The sequence below is a fragment of the Lagopus leucura genome, unplaced genomic scaffold (genome assembly GCF_019238085.1).
Source record: "Lagopus leucura isolate 7727_CA_CO unplaced genomic scaffold, USGS_WTPT01 Super-Scaffold_100001, whole genome shotgun sequence".
Taxonomy (NCBI): Eukaryota; Metazoa; Chordata; class Aves; order Galliformes; family Phasianidae; genus Lagopus; species Lagopus leucura.
In genome coordinates, this window is record NW_024962262.1 from 53179472 (window position 1) to 53200711 (window position 21240).

At 33.1% G+C, this 21240-nt stretch overlaps 1 protein-coding gene across 5 annotated transcripts in view; it reads right to left on the bottom strand.

The window, feature by feature from the left end:
- Window positions 1–21240, bottom strand: part of NLGN4X (neuroligin 4 X-linked) — a 154533-nt gene that overhangs the window by 50419 nt on the left and 82874 nt on the right. For 4 of the 5 annotated variants that reach the window (XM_042868186.1, XM_042868188.1, XM_042868189.1 and 1 more), the window contains 2 exons: window positions 17681–17740; window positions 14017–14169 (listed from right to left, as the gene is read on the bottom strand). In XM_042868186.1, the coding sequence (XP_042724120.1) occupies window positions 14017–14169; window positions 17681–17740 (213 nt within the window). The remainder of the gene's footprint in view (window positions 1–14016; window positions 14170–17680; window positions 17741–21240) is intronic. The other variant, XM_042868190.1, reaches the window with a different exon arrangement.

A 21240-nucleotide genomic window follows, 5' to 3' on the forward strand; every position in this document is an offset into this window, starting at 1 on the left:
TCACAAGCTGAAGTGCTGACTGTGCTTCCAGAATAGGTATCGTATATTTTGTAAATATTCCAGACTATTGCCTCACATGCTTAGACATATTTCTATCTGCAGTTCCTTATGTGAATTCTTGCTGCTGATACTACTGCTGCTTTTTGAATAACTCAAGAATTTCTTATTCTGACATTGAATAATAATTTACAGTCATTAATAACTTGACTGTACCTATAAATCAACATTTTTTTCTACTAAATGCTAGTAGAGTGGTAAGGCAATTAAAGCTTCAACCAACTTTACATACTTTTTCATTAAGTGAACAGTTATGGTATATATTTGTTTTCATGCATAGTAAGAATTTAGTAAATTATATATAATGACATGATGCAATATTACCGAATGCTTACTTAGATCGGGGTTGAGAAACATTGGCTACATTGTGAACTACATTGCCCACACTATCTTTTATGGTCTCTCATCAGCAGTTGTCCAACCCTGACTTCAAAGAGATGTGAAAAGAGCTCCAAAAGCCTTCCTTCATTCTACAGGCACAGAGACACCTCTGATCACATTGACAATCACTTGGTTACCAGCAATTAACTTGATTTGTGTCACATCACTAGATTTGTTTCACATAGATGTGATGAGTTGAGTTGGAAGAGTTACCAGGTAAAGAAGACAAGAGGGCACATGTACCAGAAACGTTCCTCTGTCAGCCTCTCCAATTCTCCACCCCCAAGGATACAGAAAAGAGAGTAGCAAGGTGATGGAGTACATCCAGATCATGGCTGCATGCATCTCCATTCATTAAACTCTGAGATTCGTTAGTAAAATGTCATAATGTCATTCCAAATATTTTCCATTTTCAGAAAATTTTAGCAATATTTGCAAATAAAGCAACAGTCAAAAATGTATAGAATGAAAATGCCAACATTTATTGAATAATGCCAACATTTATTGAACAAATATCAAAATGTGAAAAAATATAAAGTATGCTTAAGTTGACGTGAACATCACATTGAAAAGACAGAAAGAGTGAACATAAAGCAAGAGGCCACTAACTGTTCTTGCTATTCCATGATGCATTCAGAGCAAAGACTAACAGTATTATGTGAGAAAAGGTAGCCAAGTTTTCTGTCAGAAAGCCTAGGAAGATGTAGATGTAAAAACTATATTGTCTTCCTGAAGAGAACGGTGCTGATAGTATTTCATGCATTTAAAACAACGGATGTATCCAGGACGCAAGGTACATGGAAAAAACTCCACCTCAAGCCAATACATTTTTATGCATTTTTAAAAAATCTTGTGCAATGTCCCCATTGCTAAAGTGCAAATAGCTAATTACAAACAACTTAATTTAACAACTACAAGTTAGTATTGCTTCTTCCAAGTGTCACCTGCATTTGATGGATTGTTATGCTTCAAACAAGCAAAAACAGATCAACAAACAAAACCAGGAAATCTGAAAAACAATTATATTTAATATAAGCTCATAGTACACTAATTTTTATATTGTTCTTTGAGTACTGACTCAAGCACATACTGCAGTTTTCCTTACAACTGAAAAAAAAAATCCTTACTTGCCTAACAGCATGTTGAGTAGAGTCTAACTTCTGTTATCACATTCTTGAGTACAGTAACATTCTGGTGAACTATCCTGCTTCAATTGCTTATTTAACCAATGCCAGGCATCTGTAATGCGTGAGGCTAACCAAAGATACTGCTCAGAAATTTTTAATGATCCTTCGCTCTCTTTATAAGCAACAGTAAATAAGGTTCATTTCTAAAATAAAGGGAAGATGTTTGGTTGTTTTCTAAGCACGTGTAATTCCTTTAAATACTGTCTTTTGACAGGTACTCAGATACTGGCATTTTGTTGCTTGGTGAGTCAGCCTTATATGTAACTGATTATGAGACTGAGATACATCACTGATTTGCTCCCTGTTTTCCTTGCAAATGATAGAATTAAGTTGTTAAAATGAAAGGAGAATATTTTACAGTAAGGAAAGATATTACCTGTAAGAAATGCAATCTGAAGATGAAAACTATATGCCATATACTGAAGGGCAGAAGTTGCATTGATTTAAACTGCAAGACTTCATCATGAATGAGACAAATTTGCCCCATGGGTTACTGAGTGTATTGAATGTAGTTATGAAACAGAAATAGCAATTTAACTTCTATGCAATTTTAGCAGGTTTGCAGGATGAATTTCTTCATCTCTACATTTGTTTTCTTTCAAAATACTGAAGTAAATTGATAGCAAAATTTCCATGATTTCCTTAAACGTATCCTATATAAATGTCCTAAAAATAAGGAAGTAAAACACTGACACATTTTGAAGAGATTTTTTTAGTAAATAACTTTATAAAGGGGTCTTAGAGCTAAAAGAAATAACACTCCTAGAAATATAGAAGATTAGCAAGGCTTGGTTCTTTTTTATCAGACAAAGGCATGTCTAGCTGCCTTCAGTGGGAACTATAAAAATGTCAGTACAGTTTGCTTGCAATTCAACTGAACCTTGAATACAATCACAAGAAGAATTTAATGTATGAGAGTTTGTAGGATTTTCATTCAGAAAAGAAATTTTTTTCTTTCTTGATAAAATAACCAATGCTGTACTTCTGACAATCAGCAAAAAAAAAAAAAAAAAAATTCTATGCACCAAGAAATGTAATTAAAATGTCTTTCCTTTAATAAAAAAAAAAAAAAAAAAAAAAAAGTTTTTGACTTCCCAAAGGATTGAAAAACATGTATACAAAAAATTTAAAAAAGGCATTAAAAAAAAAAAAAAAAAAAAAGGGAAAAAATGGGTGAGTGTGGCATAGCAGAAATCACAAGTATATGCAAACAGATCTGAGTGGGCAGGTTGCAAGCTAGAGCTGTATTGTACTTACATTATGAGGCATGAGAGCAAAGCCATACAGAATCTTCTGGACCTGTTTGTGCCAATCTGACAGGTGTTATACTGTCTGTTCTTAGCCTCCAGTACAACAGAAGAGGGGCTCTTTTTCCTGCGTATTTTAATAATTTGTTGGCATTACTAGGTAGGAGCAGTAGTCACAGGCATGGACAGCTCTAGAATTGAATACAATCATCAGAAAGATGATTCTTTCCCCAGAAACTTAGATGTAAGTTGGATAGCCATGCTAACAGATCTTGGTTATGACTGCATCGGGAAAATTTATTTTCTTACTTTCACTCTTCCACTACGAACAAATACATTTTTCCATTCATCTACATGTAACCCAGAGTAGAAGACAAGAGAAAACTTCTGCCTCCTTGAGAAGTCATCAAATGAAGTAATGTAATTCCTCTCAAGAGCAAGGGAAAAAAGATGTAATTAGGACCTTATGACTCATAGCTTGTTCTATTCTAGGAGCACAACATCTGCAAGTTACCCTTTATTCAAGGATATTCAGAATTAAATTCCTTGTATATTCATCAAGGGCTAATCCAAGGCCTTGCTGAAAAAATAATTAAAAGTCTAGGGCATAATGAGCGTTTGATTCCTCCTATTTTCCAAAGAGTAAAAATAAAAAATAGAAGAGATTGGGAGCTAGTAAGGAGTTAGGTATCTACTTGGTATTAAATATTAAAGCATTATTTTCACAGAGCACAAATATTTACAATAAAACATTATGTGTTATAGATAGAGCACAAGTGAAATGTGAAAAAGCGTATTTATGATGTTGTATGAAACACTGAATCACATACTTGAATAGATATTAAATATTGCTTTAAGGTTTCTAGAAGAAATGAAGACACAAAGCTATGCAGCGTACTTATGGATATTGGTTTTTATTTTCGTTAAATGTGAAAGATCCTACTTAATGCTACACATAGATGGCTAGGAAAACAAGAAACAAATAAAAATGGAAAACTCTAAAAACATATTTTTTTCCTGTTATATGCCTTCCCACTATTTCTATAGTAATTTTATTATATCTTGCATTGCTATATTGCAATATAGGGCCACAAAGATGGTGAAGGGCCTGGAGCATCTCTCCTATGAAGAAAGGCTGAGTGAACTAGGTCTGTTCAGCCTTGAGAAAAGAAGGCTGAGAGGGGACCTGATCCAGGTCTATAAATATCTAAGGTGTGGGGGGCAGAGTGGCGAGGCCGGACTCTTTTCAGTGGTGAGTGGAGACAGGACAAGGGGAAATGGCCGGAAACTGCAGCATAGGAAGTTCCGCACAAATGTGTGCAAGAACTTCTTTACAGTGAGGTGACGGAGCACAGGAACAGGCTGCCCAGGGAGGTGGTGGAGTCTACTTCTCTGGAGGTGTTCAAGACCTGCCTGGATGCCTACCTGTGTGACCTGCTGTAGGGAACCTGCTTTGGCAGGGGGTTGGACTCGATGATCTCTGGAGGTCCCTTCCAACCCCTACAATTCTGTGATTCTGTGATATTCTTCTAACTGATCTAAGCTCTAAGTGAACCAGTGTTACCACAAGAGATCTGGCAGAAATGAATGCCAAAAGAACACATTATTTCGATTCTCTAAATGGAAATCATCATTTTCAGTTAGAAGGTAGAAATGAAAAGATGAAAATTGATGACCTGTCTCAGCTGCTACCCTTTGCCTGCAAATATATACTGAAGAATCCACTTTTAACATCCATCACTGAGGAAATCTTTATTCATTCAATACTCTCATATGCCTTATATAGGACTTAGGAGCTGTTCAAGGGAAAACAACATTGTCAGTTTGGAAACGGAAGCCCCAGAAACACACAGGGAGCATTTATTTATTTCTGTATGCTGTATCTTCATATAGTGGCTAATGTGAGAGAATTAGGGCTTGAAGAAAAGCAAGAAAAATACTGCAGTTCTGTAGTTTTACCATTACTACTTTTGCTATCAAGCACTTTATGCATAAAATGTTGCAAAACTCTGCAAGTTATGGAGGATTTCATATGAAATGAAGGGTTTAGTCTGTATTTCTTTTGATCAGACAGAGTCTTCATATTATTATTAAAAGTTTTCAATTAACATTTTTGAGGAGACAATGCAAGTCTTTTTGAAAAAGATGTTAGTGGCTTTTCATGAGATAAAGGGAGTAAATACATAGAAATCTTGATCTGTTTGAGTTGACTAGTAAATTTCTTATTCACTTCAATACCCTTAGAACTTCAGCCATTTTCATTTTTCCTTAATTATGTAAACACAAGCAACATATTTATTACTATATTATTATTGAATTGCTGCCTGATGTTCTTAATTAGTTTTAAAAGTCTAAGAATGTAAAATAAAATATTCAGAAAATATTTTACATCTATATCAAGACAGTATCTTAAAATACTGACAGACTCTCCTTTATTCCTGTAAGAGATTATTCTTTTACATCATTGTCTCAAAGCTTGCTGGGGACACAGATGAACAAGTCCAAGCAAGTCCTGGGCAAAGGTTGTGAAATCCTTTGTCTGAGGGATGCAGATGGACAAGGCCAGGGGCAAGGAGAGAGAGATGAGCTGCAGCTTAATGGCCGTGAAGTGGTCTTTCGTGTGGACTTGTCTCAAGGAAGATGGCCATCTCAGGAGGTACTCACATGGCTTTTGCTCAAGCACCAGGGATGTCACGTAGACAGGAGAAAAAGTAGGAAAAAAGAGGATTCAAAAACCATGAGGTTTAAGGTTTTCTGGCAACAGATTCTTCATGAAGAAGAATCTTCTTCTTCATGACATGAAGAAGGTTTCTGACATGAGAAGCCTCACAACCTGCCTCTCCCCCTCCTGGACTTGCTCTGCGCTCTACCAGCATGCTGAAGAAGAACAAAGGTGTCTGCCATCAAATTCCTCACTACATAATTCCTGCACGCTGATGGACTCTCCTGGACCTGCTACCTGAGTCCTGCTGCTTCCTCCCAGATTGGCTCCACGACTTCTTCCTGCTACCTGCTTGCTGCCCAAGGCTGGCCACGCTGCTGCTCTCCCCCCCTGCTGCTTTTGCCTCGGACCTTCAAACGTCAAGCAGCGGGACCGCTGCTGGATCCTGGTGACTACCCCCGCTTTACGCAATTCTTGCTTCTTTCCTATCTTTTCTATCGCCCTCCTTCCCTTCCCCGGATTTATAATAAGCTGGTTGGACCAAATTTGAACCGTTGCTTCCTAATCTCATGCCAGGTATACAGATATTAAAAGAACATCATCTCCGTTCTATAAATTGGAGTGAGACAATTCCTTATGCTTGCTCTACTATGTAAAAGTGCTCCAAACCTTTCATTTTCTTTTACAAATATGAAATCAAGCATAAAGCTTCTGGTTTCAATTAAAGTGTTTTTATGATCCACACTGACAAGATAGCTCATGTAGATTGCATAACAAATTTTAAAAAGAAAATAAAAGTGAAACATTGACATTTTGGGAAATATCCAGTAGAGTCAAATGATTTACCTCAACTGTGAATTTAACCCATATATTTTAACATTATAAAGAAGGTATAATGTTCTGACTAGCTCTTCATAACATGAGTAGAAAAAAAGAAAGCAAAGAAAAAATCCTGCATTTCCACTCAAAGAATTGTTGCACAGATCAGAAGTTTCAGATTTCCCACATTTTCATTTGCACTCCTTTTGTTGTTGTTTTTCCATTATTATTTTTGATGTTGACATTACAATTCCTTAAAGGTAAAAAAAATAGATTTAATTTATGCTATTGTAAGAGATTTTATTACTATTCATAAGATACATACAAATGAACATATCAAGTAACCTTAAGCAGCATCTGATTTCAATAAAAGCCTGCATAAGAAATGGAGGGCTGCAAGTAAGTTCTCAAAAAATACATTTAAAAATGGGTCTTCATTTGAGTTGCTTTTAGCAACTTGTCTCTTTCAAAGGCAAGTTCAGCTTTGTCGGCATTATGGTATGAACTACAGCTTGTACTTCGTTATGGCTTCCAACCTTTTAGAGTTCCAAAACTTGCAATGTTTAATCACATTAAATTTTGCAAAAAGGTGTATTAGTAGCATAAGGAAGGAAAAGAATAGCAGTATGGTCAATAAATTCTAATGCCAGCCACATTTTTTTCCTGAAAAACTGGCTGCTACCCATCAGAGGCTAAAATAAGTATGAAAGAGAAATTAACAGCTGAATAATTTATAAATTCTTTCCTTTCTGCAAAATTAAATTTTTGAGAGAAGTTGCAGTTCAGTCTAGCGCATCCTTGGAAGCATGAGCAACCAATATAACTTTCATTATCTATCCTTAGAATTTGTAGTGAAATCCTTTTGTTGTGAGAAGAACTACTATAACTCCATGTTTAATTAGGTTTGCCAACAACAAAGATGAAATTGAATGTTTTATAGCACAAGCTGTGGTTTGTTTTCTTCCTTTTTTTTTTTTTCTTTCATGTTATATGTGGTATATAAGTTGTCAAAGCAAATTTAATCTTCTCTTCAACTTTAACTTCTTTTTTTTAATCAACTATAATTTTGTAATGATAGTTGCCTGATCTCAGCCTATTTCAATATCTTTATGGCCTTCTGCAAATTGTCACATGGTATGGAACCCCTTACCTAATTTAGATGCCCTTGTTCTGGCTTCACCCCATCCTCTGCTGCCTCACTACAAAGGCAGAGGCTTTTCCCTGCCAAGGGGCATGGTCTAGCCTTGGGTGTGTCTCCATCACAGCAATCAAAACACTGGTTAACACTGCTCAGCTGAAACCAAGACAGTAGGTTATCAATGTCATTAAATCAATTTCTGAATTTTGTAGTGGTAGTGTAAAACCATGAGTTTAATACAAAAAAACGAACAATGGGTACCGGGCTATACTCCAGGGGTTTAATAGGCTCAGTATCTTTTATCAGTTTATGTGATCTCTTCTCAAACTTTGAGGCAAAAGCTCCAATCAGCTGAGTCTAATCAACTGAAGCTACATTTAAATGCAGCTCCTGTCTATAAAAAAACTACCAACAATCTAGATTTTGTTTTTCTAAAGTATAATGTTTCACCCATTTTCTGCCTGCAAATTCATTCTGCAGTACTCTTTTTTTTTTGGTCCCCTAAAAGCCTTAAGGCAGTGTTTTTTGTTGGTCCCATCCACCTTACTAAGAGTTGTTTCTTCAAACCTTAGTGAGAGGCAAATTGCAAGTACAGAATCACTACTGCCTGAAAAGCATAAAGACACTATTTCAGCAAAGGAGTTATAAATTCATGGAAAAAGATAGATGGATCACCCAAAAGCACAACATTTGAAAAACAAACTCCACGCTGTCAGAAGGAAAAAAACAAACAAACATGAATTCATAACAAAATGGATATATACTATGAAAAACAAATAACTTTTTCATAGATTTCAAATAATAAATCTGTTTTACATTAATCTAGATACAGCAGCACTTATCTTGACATTGCTATAAATGTTTAAATGATGACTGACATACTTTCAAATATACGCAGTACTAGGGTATGTAGACCAGCTGGCAACAACCTACTTCACAGCATCTTTACATGTAAAGCTAGTGGGTCACTGGCTACTGTCCATATTTTAGAGTTACAATAGTGATGTTAAGAATTCAAAACATTAAAGCAAAATTAGACTCCAAAATCAATGTTATTGAACAGAAGATTAAAACAAAATGTCATTTAGATTTTATAAAAGCATGCCTTTTCTACAGGATGCCTAAAAACAATCAAAACAAGCAAAGCAATCTTTGAAGATCTGTTGTGATTGAGAGACATAATCACTGTGCTGCCATGTATTCTCTCTATGAAATTTATTTCATGTTAGAAACTAAACTTTTGAGCATATAGTTTCTAATGATGCTGTAATACATAATTATTTCTGATGTTATAAGCAAAGGATGCAGTGACATGATCGTCCCTAAATCATGGGATCTGGATAGGGTTTCTTAGCTGCATTTGTGCAAATCCAATTTCTGACTCAACAGTAGATTTTAAATAATAAAACAAAATGAGAATAAAAATAAATACATAGCAAATACTGTGTTGATATCAATGGAAATCATATTTAGTCACTATTGCTTTGAGCAAGAGTTTTACTTAAGCAGAAGATCGGCTATGGTAACTGACATTAGCTGATACAATTATTGGACAGTTAACAAGACAGGCCAGAGACCAAAATAATCAGGAAATCATCCGAATGAAACTGAAAGATGTAGGTGAAGGAAAGTAGTAATGCATATGTCAACATCAGCAATACTAACAATCACTATAAGCTAAATTGAGCCCTTCTTATGTGCAAGCGTTGAACTGTGATTTATTCAGCACACCCAAACTCTGGGGTTATTCCCATGAGTCTTAATCTTTCTCTGTCCCTTTCCAGCAACAGATCGCCTTTACATTTCCTGTATCAGTGGAGTTACACACACAGGAGATAAAAGAAGGGTTGTCTGGAGATAGGGAAGAGATATAAAGACATCTGAACTTAGAGAAAAGCTAAAAATACAAGCATAAAAGAGCCGCTGTGCCACAACTATACTGCCAAAGGAAAAAACTGATATGTTGTGTAATAATGTACACTCTGTGAATATGAAGGAATCTGGCTCTGTTCTAGATGAAAATGAGACCATATACTACTTACTTTCTTTGACTACTTCTGCAGAGCTTCCAGCATTTATTTTTCACAAATTAATAATATATAAAAGCACTAACAAAAATGATACCTTGAAAGTTAGGCACATTAATAGTCAATAATTCTTTATTCATTTTACCTGGAAAAACTTCTTCCAAATTGCTACAAGGAAATTAGTATTTTACTCAAAATTTATCTCTGAAAACTCACAAACCTCTCCGTTTTCACTCATATTCTTTTCTTTTAAACCATAATGACTCTGAAGAATCCAGAAGATCATCTTATGACCCATTTTGTAGTCCAAAGATGTACCTCCGGTCAGTCAAATCCAAAGCAGTTCATTTACAACGCTCAGTGTTTCATTACATTGATGTTCTAACTCACAAACAAGAAAAGCAGTGAAGAAAGGTAAAGTTCTCTACAAATTATGTTAGAACACAGACTCCTTGAGAATTAAACTCTGATTTATGTACACTGCCTATTATGATCATTTATAGTGAGTTATAATTGCATGTGGAAAAAACTTTTGCTAAAATGAAGTCTAGTCTTTTAAGACAGTAGTTAAAATGGATGTTTACATCAAGAAAGGGGAAGAGATAAGAGGCAGACTATTCCTATCAGTAAGATTTAGAATCCTAAAAGGAAGAAAATACAAAATTACAAGTGGACTCTGTAATGCTAAAATAAGTTTTATAATTTTGAGCTCTGAATGTGTCTCTTTTACTATGCTAGATGTTTCATTTAACTATGGCTTACAAAATACATAATTCATATTCCTAGAATTCATCTTAGATTTTGCCTGTTACAGCTAACGCTAGATACTAAGTTATTTAAGTATGTTCACTTTTCTTAAGATTGTTGAAGATTTTCTCATCAAAGTTTGTAACATCACTTCTGAATGTAACTACATAAAAATAGTGCTGGGGTTTGTGGCTTTATTTTTGTTGTTCCTTTTTATTTGTTTGTTTCATTTGTTCTTTGTTTGGATTTTTTTTTTCTTTTTTTTCCACAATAGAGAGAAGAGGAAAACCTAGGCCTGGGATATTCTAAGTGGGGCAAAGGCAGGATCCCCCAAATCCTAAAGTGTTGCACAAGGCACAAACATGGCATCACAGTACAGCTCTGCTTCTCATAGCACCCCCATAGTAAATAAAAAGAAAAAGCTAAATCTTCTTTCCACTTTATTGACCCAGAGGATCCTACTCAGGAGTTATATACGAAAATGTAAATTTATTCTCAAAGGGAAAATATTTCCCTCTAAAACAATACGTACAATACATATTATCACAGTATACTTAGGAGTCTGGAGATCCCAGGATGAATACCCATAGCAGTACTTTTGTCCAAAGGATAGAGAGGAATAATTATAAAATTGGAAAGCCTTCAGTCCAAGTGATGATTATTTTACATCAGTGCTATTTGGATGCAGATAGAGTCAAGATTTATATTCCTAGAGCAGTTCTGAAGTCCTCCAAATGGGAGATTTTAGTTCTTTATTCTGGATATATAGAAAAATATTACTCAGAGCACTATCCGAAGATTTATATTTCAGCCAAATGCAAGAAGTATAGATAGAAATGAAGATAATTATACGTATCAGCCAGTTTAAATGATTTAAAACACTAATGCTTACCATGTTACAGTTATTATTTTTTTTCCACCTGGGATGCATTCTTTCTTGTTAACTTAAGACTAAAAGTTTTGATATCTCAGTTATAGCCTACAGACAGATTTCAACTTAAAAATTCTATAGTATCTGTAAAGGTGGAGAATTCTTGTCCTAAAAAGTTTTAGAGTTTTAAAACTCTAAGGGTGCAGAGCCATGTGTTGTTATCGGATCTTTTCAACGACTTTTAATAACTTGCAGCATAAACACAGATTCCATTAATTATAATAATAATTATATTCAAAAGCAATTAAAAAAGCCCACATAGTTTATATTCCATTATCCTGACAAAAATTTAATGACTAAATACGTATTTCTAAAGGCCAGACACTGTGTGTCTTTGAAGGACAGTCAAGAGAACCAAGTGTCCTTAGCAATTTTTGTTTTTTCTCATCTAGGAAGATGAATTTTCAGAATACTGTTTGATTAAACATATGTAATCACTGTTACAAAACACTTTTTCAGTTCTTTGTTGACTATATATTCCTAGGATCTCAAGTTGAAAATAGTCTAGCTAACATTTTACAGTGGCCATCTAGTAGATTTTACATCTACTTCTGTTTATGACACAATATAAGCTGAAAGAAAAATTATTAAATATATCTTAATTACAGAATACTCATAATGTCAGGCTTTCTTCTGCAAAAGAGTGGTCAGGCACTGGAACAAGCTCTCAAGGAAAGTGGTGGAATCATCATCCCTGAAGGTGCTCAAGAAACGTTTAGATGTTGTACTGAGGGACATGGTTTAAATGAGAAATATTGGTGATAGGTGGACAGATGGACTGGATAATCTTGGAGTTCAATTCCAACCTTGGTGATTCTATGATTCTATACTATAAAAATAATTATACTCAGTAGCTGGGTACATTCCAGTGCAAATTTTCCAAAGGAAGAAAAGATATATATATGGAGAATTCAGTTACTTGTTATTATGTCTGCCCTGTTCAGTGCAAATTCCTCTATCACAGGATGTGATAATATCAATAGAACTACATAGTTATGACACTTAAATCTGGTTTGCATGTGTCCTCCTATATAAAAAGTCACAAATGAAACAAACTCAGAGAAATAAATCTTTTGAAAAGAAGACAATTCAGGCTAGAAGAACTGGATGCAAATACTGTCAACCTTACAAATGTACATGTTATGAATTATAAAACTTTTTAAAATTTTATGAATAAATATATTTGCTTTCCATGTGCTTATGTACTTTATATTTTCTCTGTCCTTAAGAAATGACACAATAGTACAGGGAATTCAATTACTATCTTCCAATCTCTAGGCAGAACCAAATGTATTTTCAAGAATCACATTTACATTTCACAAAACCAAATAATAAAAAAAAAAAAACCAAAAAAGAGATACGCTCACAATTTCTCTGAGCTAAGTGATATATGCATATTCTGAATATCTTCTGCTTTTCTGCTTTTTTTTTCTTGGTAGATTTTTTCCTAAATACCACAACTGTCTGCCTCTCTTTCTTTCCTTAGTCTTCAGTATGAATTCACATAACAGGAATATATAAAACATATTGAAAACTTCCTTTTCCTTAAGATTGATATGTAATGCTAGACAGTCAAATAGCTTAAATAACTTACAGTCATTTTTATCCTTCAAAAATTTAATTTTAAGAAACAACAATAAAAGCTCTATTGAGAACCTTTCAATAAACATTTTTAACAGATCAATAACTAGCTCCTACGCAAACATTTTATCTTACAACAATAACAAATCCAATTTAATGAAGATTATGTACATACACATAAAAAGTGTTTTGTTTGTTTTTGATATACTTCTCAACACCAAAATTTAATATATATATACAATAAAATATACATTTTTAATTCCTGCCTTTATGTCTACCTTTAAATTTGAAAAAAATGTTCTTTTTTATTTAAATAAGTCTCAAAACAGGAGTAAAAACTAAACAAAAGTTTTCATTGCTCTGATGAGACAATATATTAACCACTTTAAACACATTAACTGATAACTCAGCAAAAGTTTCTTCTTTTCCAAAATAATATAGACCAAGAACCTTGATCAGCTTTGCTAATAAGAAAAGATTTTAAATGCCATCCTAAAAAGACTCAAATAACTTTCTTTTTTTTTTCTTTTTACTCTAAAATGATGAAAATGTGAGCGTACAAAAGAAAAAAAGGAAACAAAAATCTACATGCTTTTTCATCAAAATTACAAAATCATTCCAATATCTGCTATTATTACAATGAAGAAATTAAGCATCATGGAACCATGGAAGAAGCAGAAAATTAATATTTTTGGCATTCTGTTCTGGATATAAGGGAATTTTGGCATTCAATATAATACTGAAAGGAATATTCATTAAGATGTTTTTCTTAGTGTCATTGAAAGGAGTATTACTTTTTCTTAAAAGTATAAATTTTTCATGTGGAATTCCTCAAACTTAGAAGAAACTTCTTGATTGCAGTAAAAATTTCAGTAAAAAACAAACAAACAAAACCTTCTTAAATAATTGAAAAAAGAGCAAATATGATGCAGTGATAATTTTAGCTTAAACTATCACTAAGGTACAAAAATCAAGTGATTTTTTGTTTATGGTGAAGACAGTCAACAAGAAAATGGGTAGACGTAACTCAGTCTAGTTTCCAGAAAACATTAAACAGTATTCAGTAGGAATGTACTACAGTCAAACTAATCACCTTCAGGAATGCTCTGTTTTAAGGTTCAAGTATATATGATTTATCAGTAGATTTAATTAGTAATTAAATATTTATATCAAACTGGCCATTTAATGCCTTCTAAATCTTTCAATACAAGTCTTGTGATGAAGAAAAGAGTCACTTACCTAAAACGCCCAGCCTGTAATTGAGGGTGACAACAATGACATTTCCATAACTTGCAAGAATGCTCCCATCAATCATGTTGCCAGTACCCTCCATGTAAGATCCGCCATGGATGTAGACCATAACTGGTTTCTTGCTGTTCTGATCATGAATGTCTGAAAAAATTCAAGTAATGAAAACATAATAAACTAATAAAAAAAAAATGAAATCTGGCATTAGTATTTTTTAAAAGTGCTAAAATTATTCAGTTGTTTCTCATGTTTTCCATGTCATCATCACCACTTTATTCAGCTATTTTACACATTTCAGGATCTTTCTACAAGCCCAATATTTTTACACTTTTCATATTTCTTACTTCAAATGCCATTTTTATTAAATGTTTTCAGAATCCCCTTAAAAACTTTCCATATTACAGAAATTTAATTTGAATGTAAACATCTAAAATCCAAAGGAAAAAAAATAAAATTCTGGAATAATCTTGACTTTTTTTTTTTTTTTTTTTTTTTTTTTAATATATTTCAATTTGGTTCTATTTCAATTTACAAATATATGTACATTTAATAACAAAATGACAATAATGATTCATACTTTTCCATTCCTCAGTGAGACATATTTGTTGAAATTACATTTCCTATAGTTCGGTAACAGATAATATCACAAAAACAAATTGTTCTGAATAAACTAAACACAGCAAAATATCATTTCTTTTTTAATAGCCTAGGAGTAAAGGAACACCGAGAATTTAAGTGAATATTTGGCTCAGATTTTTTTTAAATGTAAATCATGATTTTTTTTTATTTTTTATTTTTTTTTGGCAGCTAAACATTAAAGAATATTCTTATATTTATGGTCATGAATTATATGCATAATCTTTGGTACACAGAGAAAAATTACTTATAGCTTTCATGCAGATAAACAGTTGGGTCTTACTTTCCAAAATAAGGTAACTTCTGAGTGAGATACAAAGTTGGACTAATCAATAATTTAGGCATTTTTTACTACATTTATATTTCTAATAATGAAATAATAAGCCCCCTCATCAGACTAATTAACTTAGGAATTAGTTCTCGCCCAACTGTGGGAATAATATACCTTAGAAAGCAGAACGGTATTCAGCAAGCTGCTGTTAGAATTAACTGTACACTGTTTACAAACAATTCACTGTATCTGCATGTGGAGTAGGACCACTTGTTACAATTAAATAATACAAAACACTAGAGAAAGCAATGTCTCTTACTACATAGTCAGCATTTAGAAACAAACAGAAGCAACTGAGCTCTCTTCTGAGTAATTTTCAACAGTTATGTTGAACAGTGGAAAAAATAAGAGGAAGAATGGGCTGAGAGGAAAGAGGAGTGACTTTGACTTTAAGGCTCTCAGCTCCCTCAGATTTGTTAGGATTAACTCTCAGTTACCAAGAATGCAAGCAGCAATGAGCCATCCCATATACAATATTTTGTATATGGGGAAGAAATTTGAAAGTATTTCAAGGTAAATTGTGACTGGTCATATTTCTTTGGCAAAATACCACTTTGCTCATGCAAATATCAGAAGTCATCAGTTGAGTGAAAGGCCAATATGGCCAAGTGTACATCTTTATAGCTGTTAGAATTTAAGACTTCTCATAGAATCTGCCTTCTGGTCATGAATATATATACTTTACATGTTGCATTTTATATGTTGCATCTAGGCAGCAGAACAAAAAGCTGTATGATAAGATTTGTGTAATTTTTGCAACTATTAGAGGGATTCAGACATTAAAGAGGTCATGTAAAGCAATGAAGTACATAATAATAGATTAGGTGTTTTTCTCTTTGCAGCATTCACAGCAAAGTACATGAAAAGAGTTTCTTTGTCCTGTGAGGGCTTAGCTCTCAGAAAATTAAAGCAATAAGTACTAAATGAAATTATTTGTGTTACAGAACAACCTTCCTTTTCTCTCCACAAAAGTCTTGTGGCATTATTCGTTATATTCTATCCTTTCTTATTGCAAAGTACTTCCTCAGGGTTGAATCTTTCATCACTGAAATCAATGAGAGATTTTCCCTTCAGTGGGAACATGATTAACTTCAACATAAAGGAAATGAGCTTCATGCATTTTATGTATTTAGTTCCTAAACTCTATGTCTTTGTTTGGATCTGAAGTTGGATACTAACACTTTATAACTTTTGAAGAAATCTGAAAGAATTATTTGTTCATAATCAAATATCTAATTTTTAAGAGCAATTTTGTTTTCACTTGCTATTTATCTTTTGCTTAAAAATTGACCATAGAATTTGTTATATCAAATGACAATACTGTCATTTTGAAAAGGCATATGTAGAAACACATTTATAAACAGAAATAGAACAAAATTCAGACAAGAACAGAAGAAGTCTGCAGAGCATTTTTTTGTTACAATAAATAGTGTAATTCAGAAATGAAGGTTGTGCAGTAGAGGACAACCACTGTGAATTGAAGACCAGAGACTTTTATTGTGGTATTTCATACATGGATAGAGTAGCTATAATTGAGCTGAACACCCAAGCAAGAGGAAATTAAAAAGTAACGTCAACACAGTATGCACAATACTAAGGGGAACCAGTAGGGCAAAATTTTTCAAATGCACTTGAACATCAGTTTGAAGAAAACTATAAAGGCTCTTTGGAATGGTCAAGAAAGAGAAAGAGACACATTACTGCAAAAACAGAACAACAAACTTCCTAAGGTGGTGATCTGCTCATTTAATTTGAAAATACTTTTCTTAATTTGTAAGTACAAAAAGTATACTAAAATGCCAGTGTAACATAAATGAAAAGGATGGTGAGAATAGAGAAATATTTCATGACTTCTTTATCAGGGCATCCTGCCTTTTCTGTGTCAAGGCAAGAAAAAAGAGTATTTCCTTGCAAAACATTTTTGGGGTACTTCATTGTGAACTTTATTTCCTTTCAGGGAATCCAGTCCAACTCAGAAAGAAGTCAATGAAAAGGATTGTCATTGATTTCAGTGGGAATGTGGTCATAGCCAGAATGAATGTATCTCAGAGGCTAGCTGGTTACAGGGAAAACAAACAAACAAACAAACAAAAAACAATAAAGTGACATCAACAGCTTCTTTTACTTTTATATCCTAGAAATAAACGACATCGTGTGAGAAACATATATAAATTAAAATACCAAAGATGAAGCACAACGCAACTGCATTTAATGTACAGTAAGTGCATTGGGGAAACAGTGGAAATGAAATAAAGTATGTATGCAAGCTGTTTTCATGAATTTCAAACAGGTGAATTTACAAAAAATGTAAGAGGGAGAAGAGCACATGCATGTTTTTAAATTCCATTTTCTCACCAAATAAAGTATATGTGAGGGGAAGTATGTGATTTTCAAGAGTGTTCTTGTTACTCACTTCACATATATTTAGGAATAAACTTTGCACTTATGTTACAAGGGAATTTCAGTTATCTAAATGTTAATTTGGATTTTAAGAAGAAAAACAATTGATGTTACCTCTAAAGAAGAAAATAAAAAAGCACACAGAAGTGTGTTTCTGCAAATAAGGGACTAAAAATCATGTTGAAATAACAGTAATAACAATAACAATAATAATCAATATTATTATAATAAAAATGTAAAAGTTTATGTTCATGCATCAGGGTTGAGCTTTGAAAAAACAAAAAATACCTTCATCTTCACCACGATCATTACTGGTTATATCATCTGCGCTTTTCTTTGTGTTGGCTCCTGGGATCATATTGAGGAGGAGAATAAAGGGAAAAAAGAGAATTCAAAAACAGCAGGTTCTCAAAAATAAAAATAAAAAAACAACTAGTACAAAAACAAAAAATGTAACAAAAATATCAAAATCTGTTACATTTGAATTTGAAAAACAAAAAAGATGCAAACTGCACATAAACATAAAATGTCAAGAAGAACAAATTGAAAATATTTGAAAAAAATGTATCAGTCTGTGACAATGCAGTTACTTCAGTTAAAAGTGATTGCTGCAAAAAAAAAAGCAAAATTAATGTGCAATTAAAAAAGAATATAAACCAAAAAGGTATATTAAAAATTTTACGAAAGAATGGTTTCTACATAAGAAATGAAACTGATTTAATTATGTTCTGTTGCCTTGAAGAGGCTTCAGTCAGTATCTTCAATGACTTCATGTTTTATTCATTCTTGTGAGGCTTTATTAGGAATTAACCTAAATCTTAAATGAAACCAATAGAAATAAAATTATCATTAAATCTTACACAATTTGAAAGGACCAAGAAAAAACGTAGTAGACTTCTTTAAAATTTAGTTTTCCTTCTCATGGGAGCAAAAAGATATTCAAAACAGAAAACTGAAAACAAAGAAGAAACATAAAATTGAGTCAATCCCAGACATGATTTTTTTTTCCAAAAGTAGCCCTTGTTTATATTATGCTACTCAAACTCTGTAGAAAACATAGAAATGGAAGACAGGTACTTACCACGAGAAAGAATTTGTGCTTTTTGATTACAAAAAAAAAGCTAATGAATACATTTTAATCTGTATTTAATATATTTTCACAACATACTTTTGAGGCACATGAACACCTATCCCACAGCACACATACATGTATCCACACACACTATAGCCTGTGTTTATGGAAGGTAGATGAAATAAGCCTAACCATTTTCCTCACCCCAATCCTTGGTCAATTTATCTGTTTTCTGAGTAAAGAAATGGCACTAACCTTTCCATACTATGTTTCATTATGCTGTTATTACTCCGCTAACAAGTGTTTTGCAATTAATAAAAAATAAATGTTATGCAATAAAGAATGAAATATGAATCAGAAGCTCTATTTCTACCTTTGTACAGAAATCAAATATGGCAGGGGGGAAACAAAGTGGTCTAAGTCAACATTCTAACAACTTTTTTTTTTTTTTTTTTTTTTTAATTGCCTTTTTTAGGGTCTGTATTTTCAAGCCAGACTGAAAAGGAACAATAAACTTGATTGACTTCAAGTTTGCACACCAAGTGTAAATATGGCACATATACAGCAATGCCACAATATGATATTTAAACTATGAGCTTTAGATTTCTACATAGTTGTTGGTCATTTCACTCTGTCCCTTTCCTTCAAAAGCCAAAGCGTATGTTTCGCTGATTTGGCTGAAGATAGGAGGGACAATTTTTGGAACAGCTTAATATAATACTGAAATGTATTTAATTACAGAATATTGAGTGGGAATGTTGTTTCCTTACCTATTGTGTAATACATTTTCATTTTTCTGTTAGTAACTGAAGTATATTTTTAAAAGTAAGTTCTTGTCCAGGATGTTGGTGTGAGGATTATTTTAGTTCTTTTTGAGATATCATTTAATCAATATGTTAGAACATCAATATGTTCTAAAAGAGGCTTCTGTGTTCCTACCACATCGTATATTGTGCGTACTAGCCAGTACTCACATACAAGTCATAGCAGTATGAATCTGCTTGAAGAAAACAAAGGTGTTATTGTTGGAATTATTTCAGAAGTAGCAAAGACACATAAGATACTTAGAAACAGTTCAGAAAAAAATTATATTGACTTTTTGAAAATACAAGCTTGCAGAACTTTATTACAGGTAGGAAAGATTTGGAATTTTCCAAGTAAGTTTTCTGATTCTTTTAAAATGTGGAATAATTTATCCTGAACCTTCTGTAAGAAATTGTTAACCTCTGTGATAAGGGGAGGAAGGGAAATAAATGAATAAGACATGCTACCCATGATTAGTGTAAAATTGCACTCGTGTCCTCAATCAAAAGAGACAGAATGGGAATGTGACACAGATTCTCCTGTGATGAAAATTCAGTTCACCAAGATGAACAGTATTTAGTACTTGCTCTACAGACCAGAAAGCCCTCCTCCTTGAGGCTTCTCTTGAGGGGGGTGCAGTGATGATAGTATTTTTTCCCCTATATAAATATAAAACTCACTGCAGCAATTTTAACCTTTGGATTCCCACAAAATAGATGAGCATTATCACTGATTTATAGGATTGGTTATTCTGCAGATTAACAACTATTTATCTGTTTAATGAATATTTCCCACATAAAATATAGATGATAAATCTTAACAGTAATCCTGGAACCAGCAGAAGAGCACAGAAGAGCGCAGATACTTACTAGTGATGATCTAGTGCAATAAGGACTAAGTTTCAAAAGTGTCTCTGTTCAGATATGGAGATATTGGTGTGATACCTAGATATGTTCACAGAAGATTACATTTGTAAGAGCGCTGCATATTAAATGTTGAGTGATGTCTTGTCATTTGTCCTACAATTCCATTTTTTTCCCGAATGAAACTAAAAGGCATGGCATAATTCCTCACTGAAGTGCGGCAAATATATTTTTTTAAGGAAATTTGCTTGGGCAATTTCTTATTGTTGCTATTTTTTTTTTTTTTTTTTTTTTTTAGCAGGGGGGGGCGAGAGGGAGGGGATATATTTTGATATTATAACCACATACGTTTGCAAATGTGAGCCACTTCCAAAGTATTAGCAATCAGTCTAGACGTAACTGTACAGTATTTCATTTGGGCCACTTTATTTCTCCTTAAAAAGCTTTTTATGGAATGCAATTTTAAGCTTTAATTCAGCAAGCATCTCTCTTTTAAAGTATTTCATTCTGAAATTCTGTACTAATTGAGCTTACAAAATTAATTAATTTCACTTATCAATGAATGAAAGTTGTTCCTGTATTATTAGATTAATTATGGATGCCCATGCCCATATATCTTTACTGAAAATGAAGAAGTCATACCAGTCAGTCAGTCAAGAGTTCACTATCTCACATTCCCTGTTATTATGAATAAGAATCTCATTCAGAAGTAGATATTCTGGATCTTTAGGTTTTCCTAAATATATTTGCAATTTGTGCTAAATCTTTCTCCTCTCAGATATATATCATATATGTGGAATGCATTCAGTTCCTATGCGTGCAGTTTACCAATGCATTTCAAGTATACATTCTGAAGACTAATGACAGCAGAAAAATAGCTACAGAGATAGCTGAAGCATTTTTTATTTTTTGCATTTTAAATGTAACTGTTCCACCTATCATATGGTAACCTTTTGACACCATGTAATTTTGAGAAAGCACTCAGTTTTCAGGAATCACACAGCACATTATGAATAATACTAATTAGGCCTCCCAGTTTCATACACTTACTCAACTTTCTGGAAAGCTCAAGCTCAATCTAGATGAATACAAGATTTAATTGCCATTCT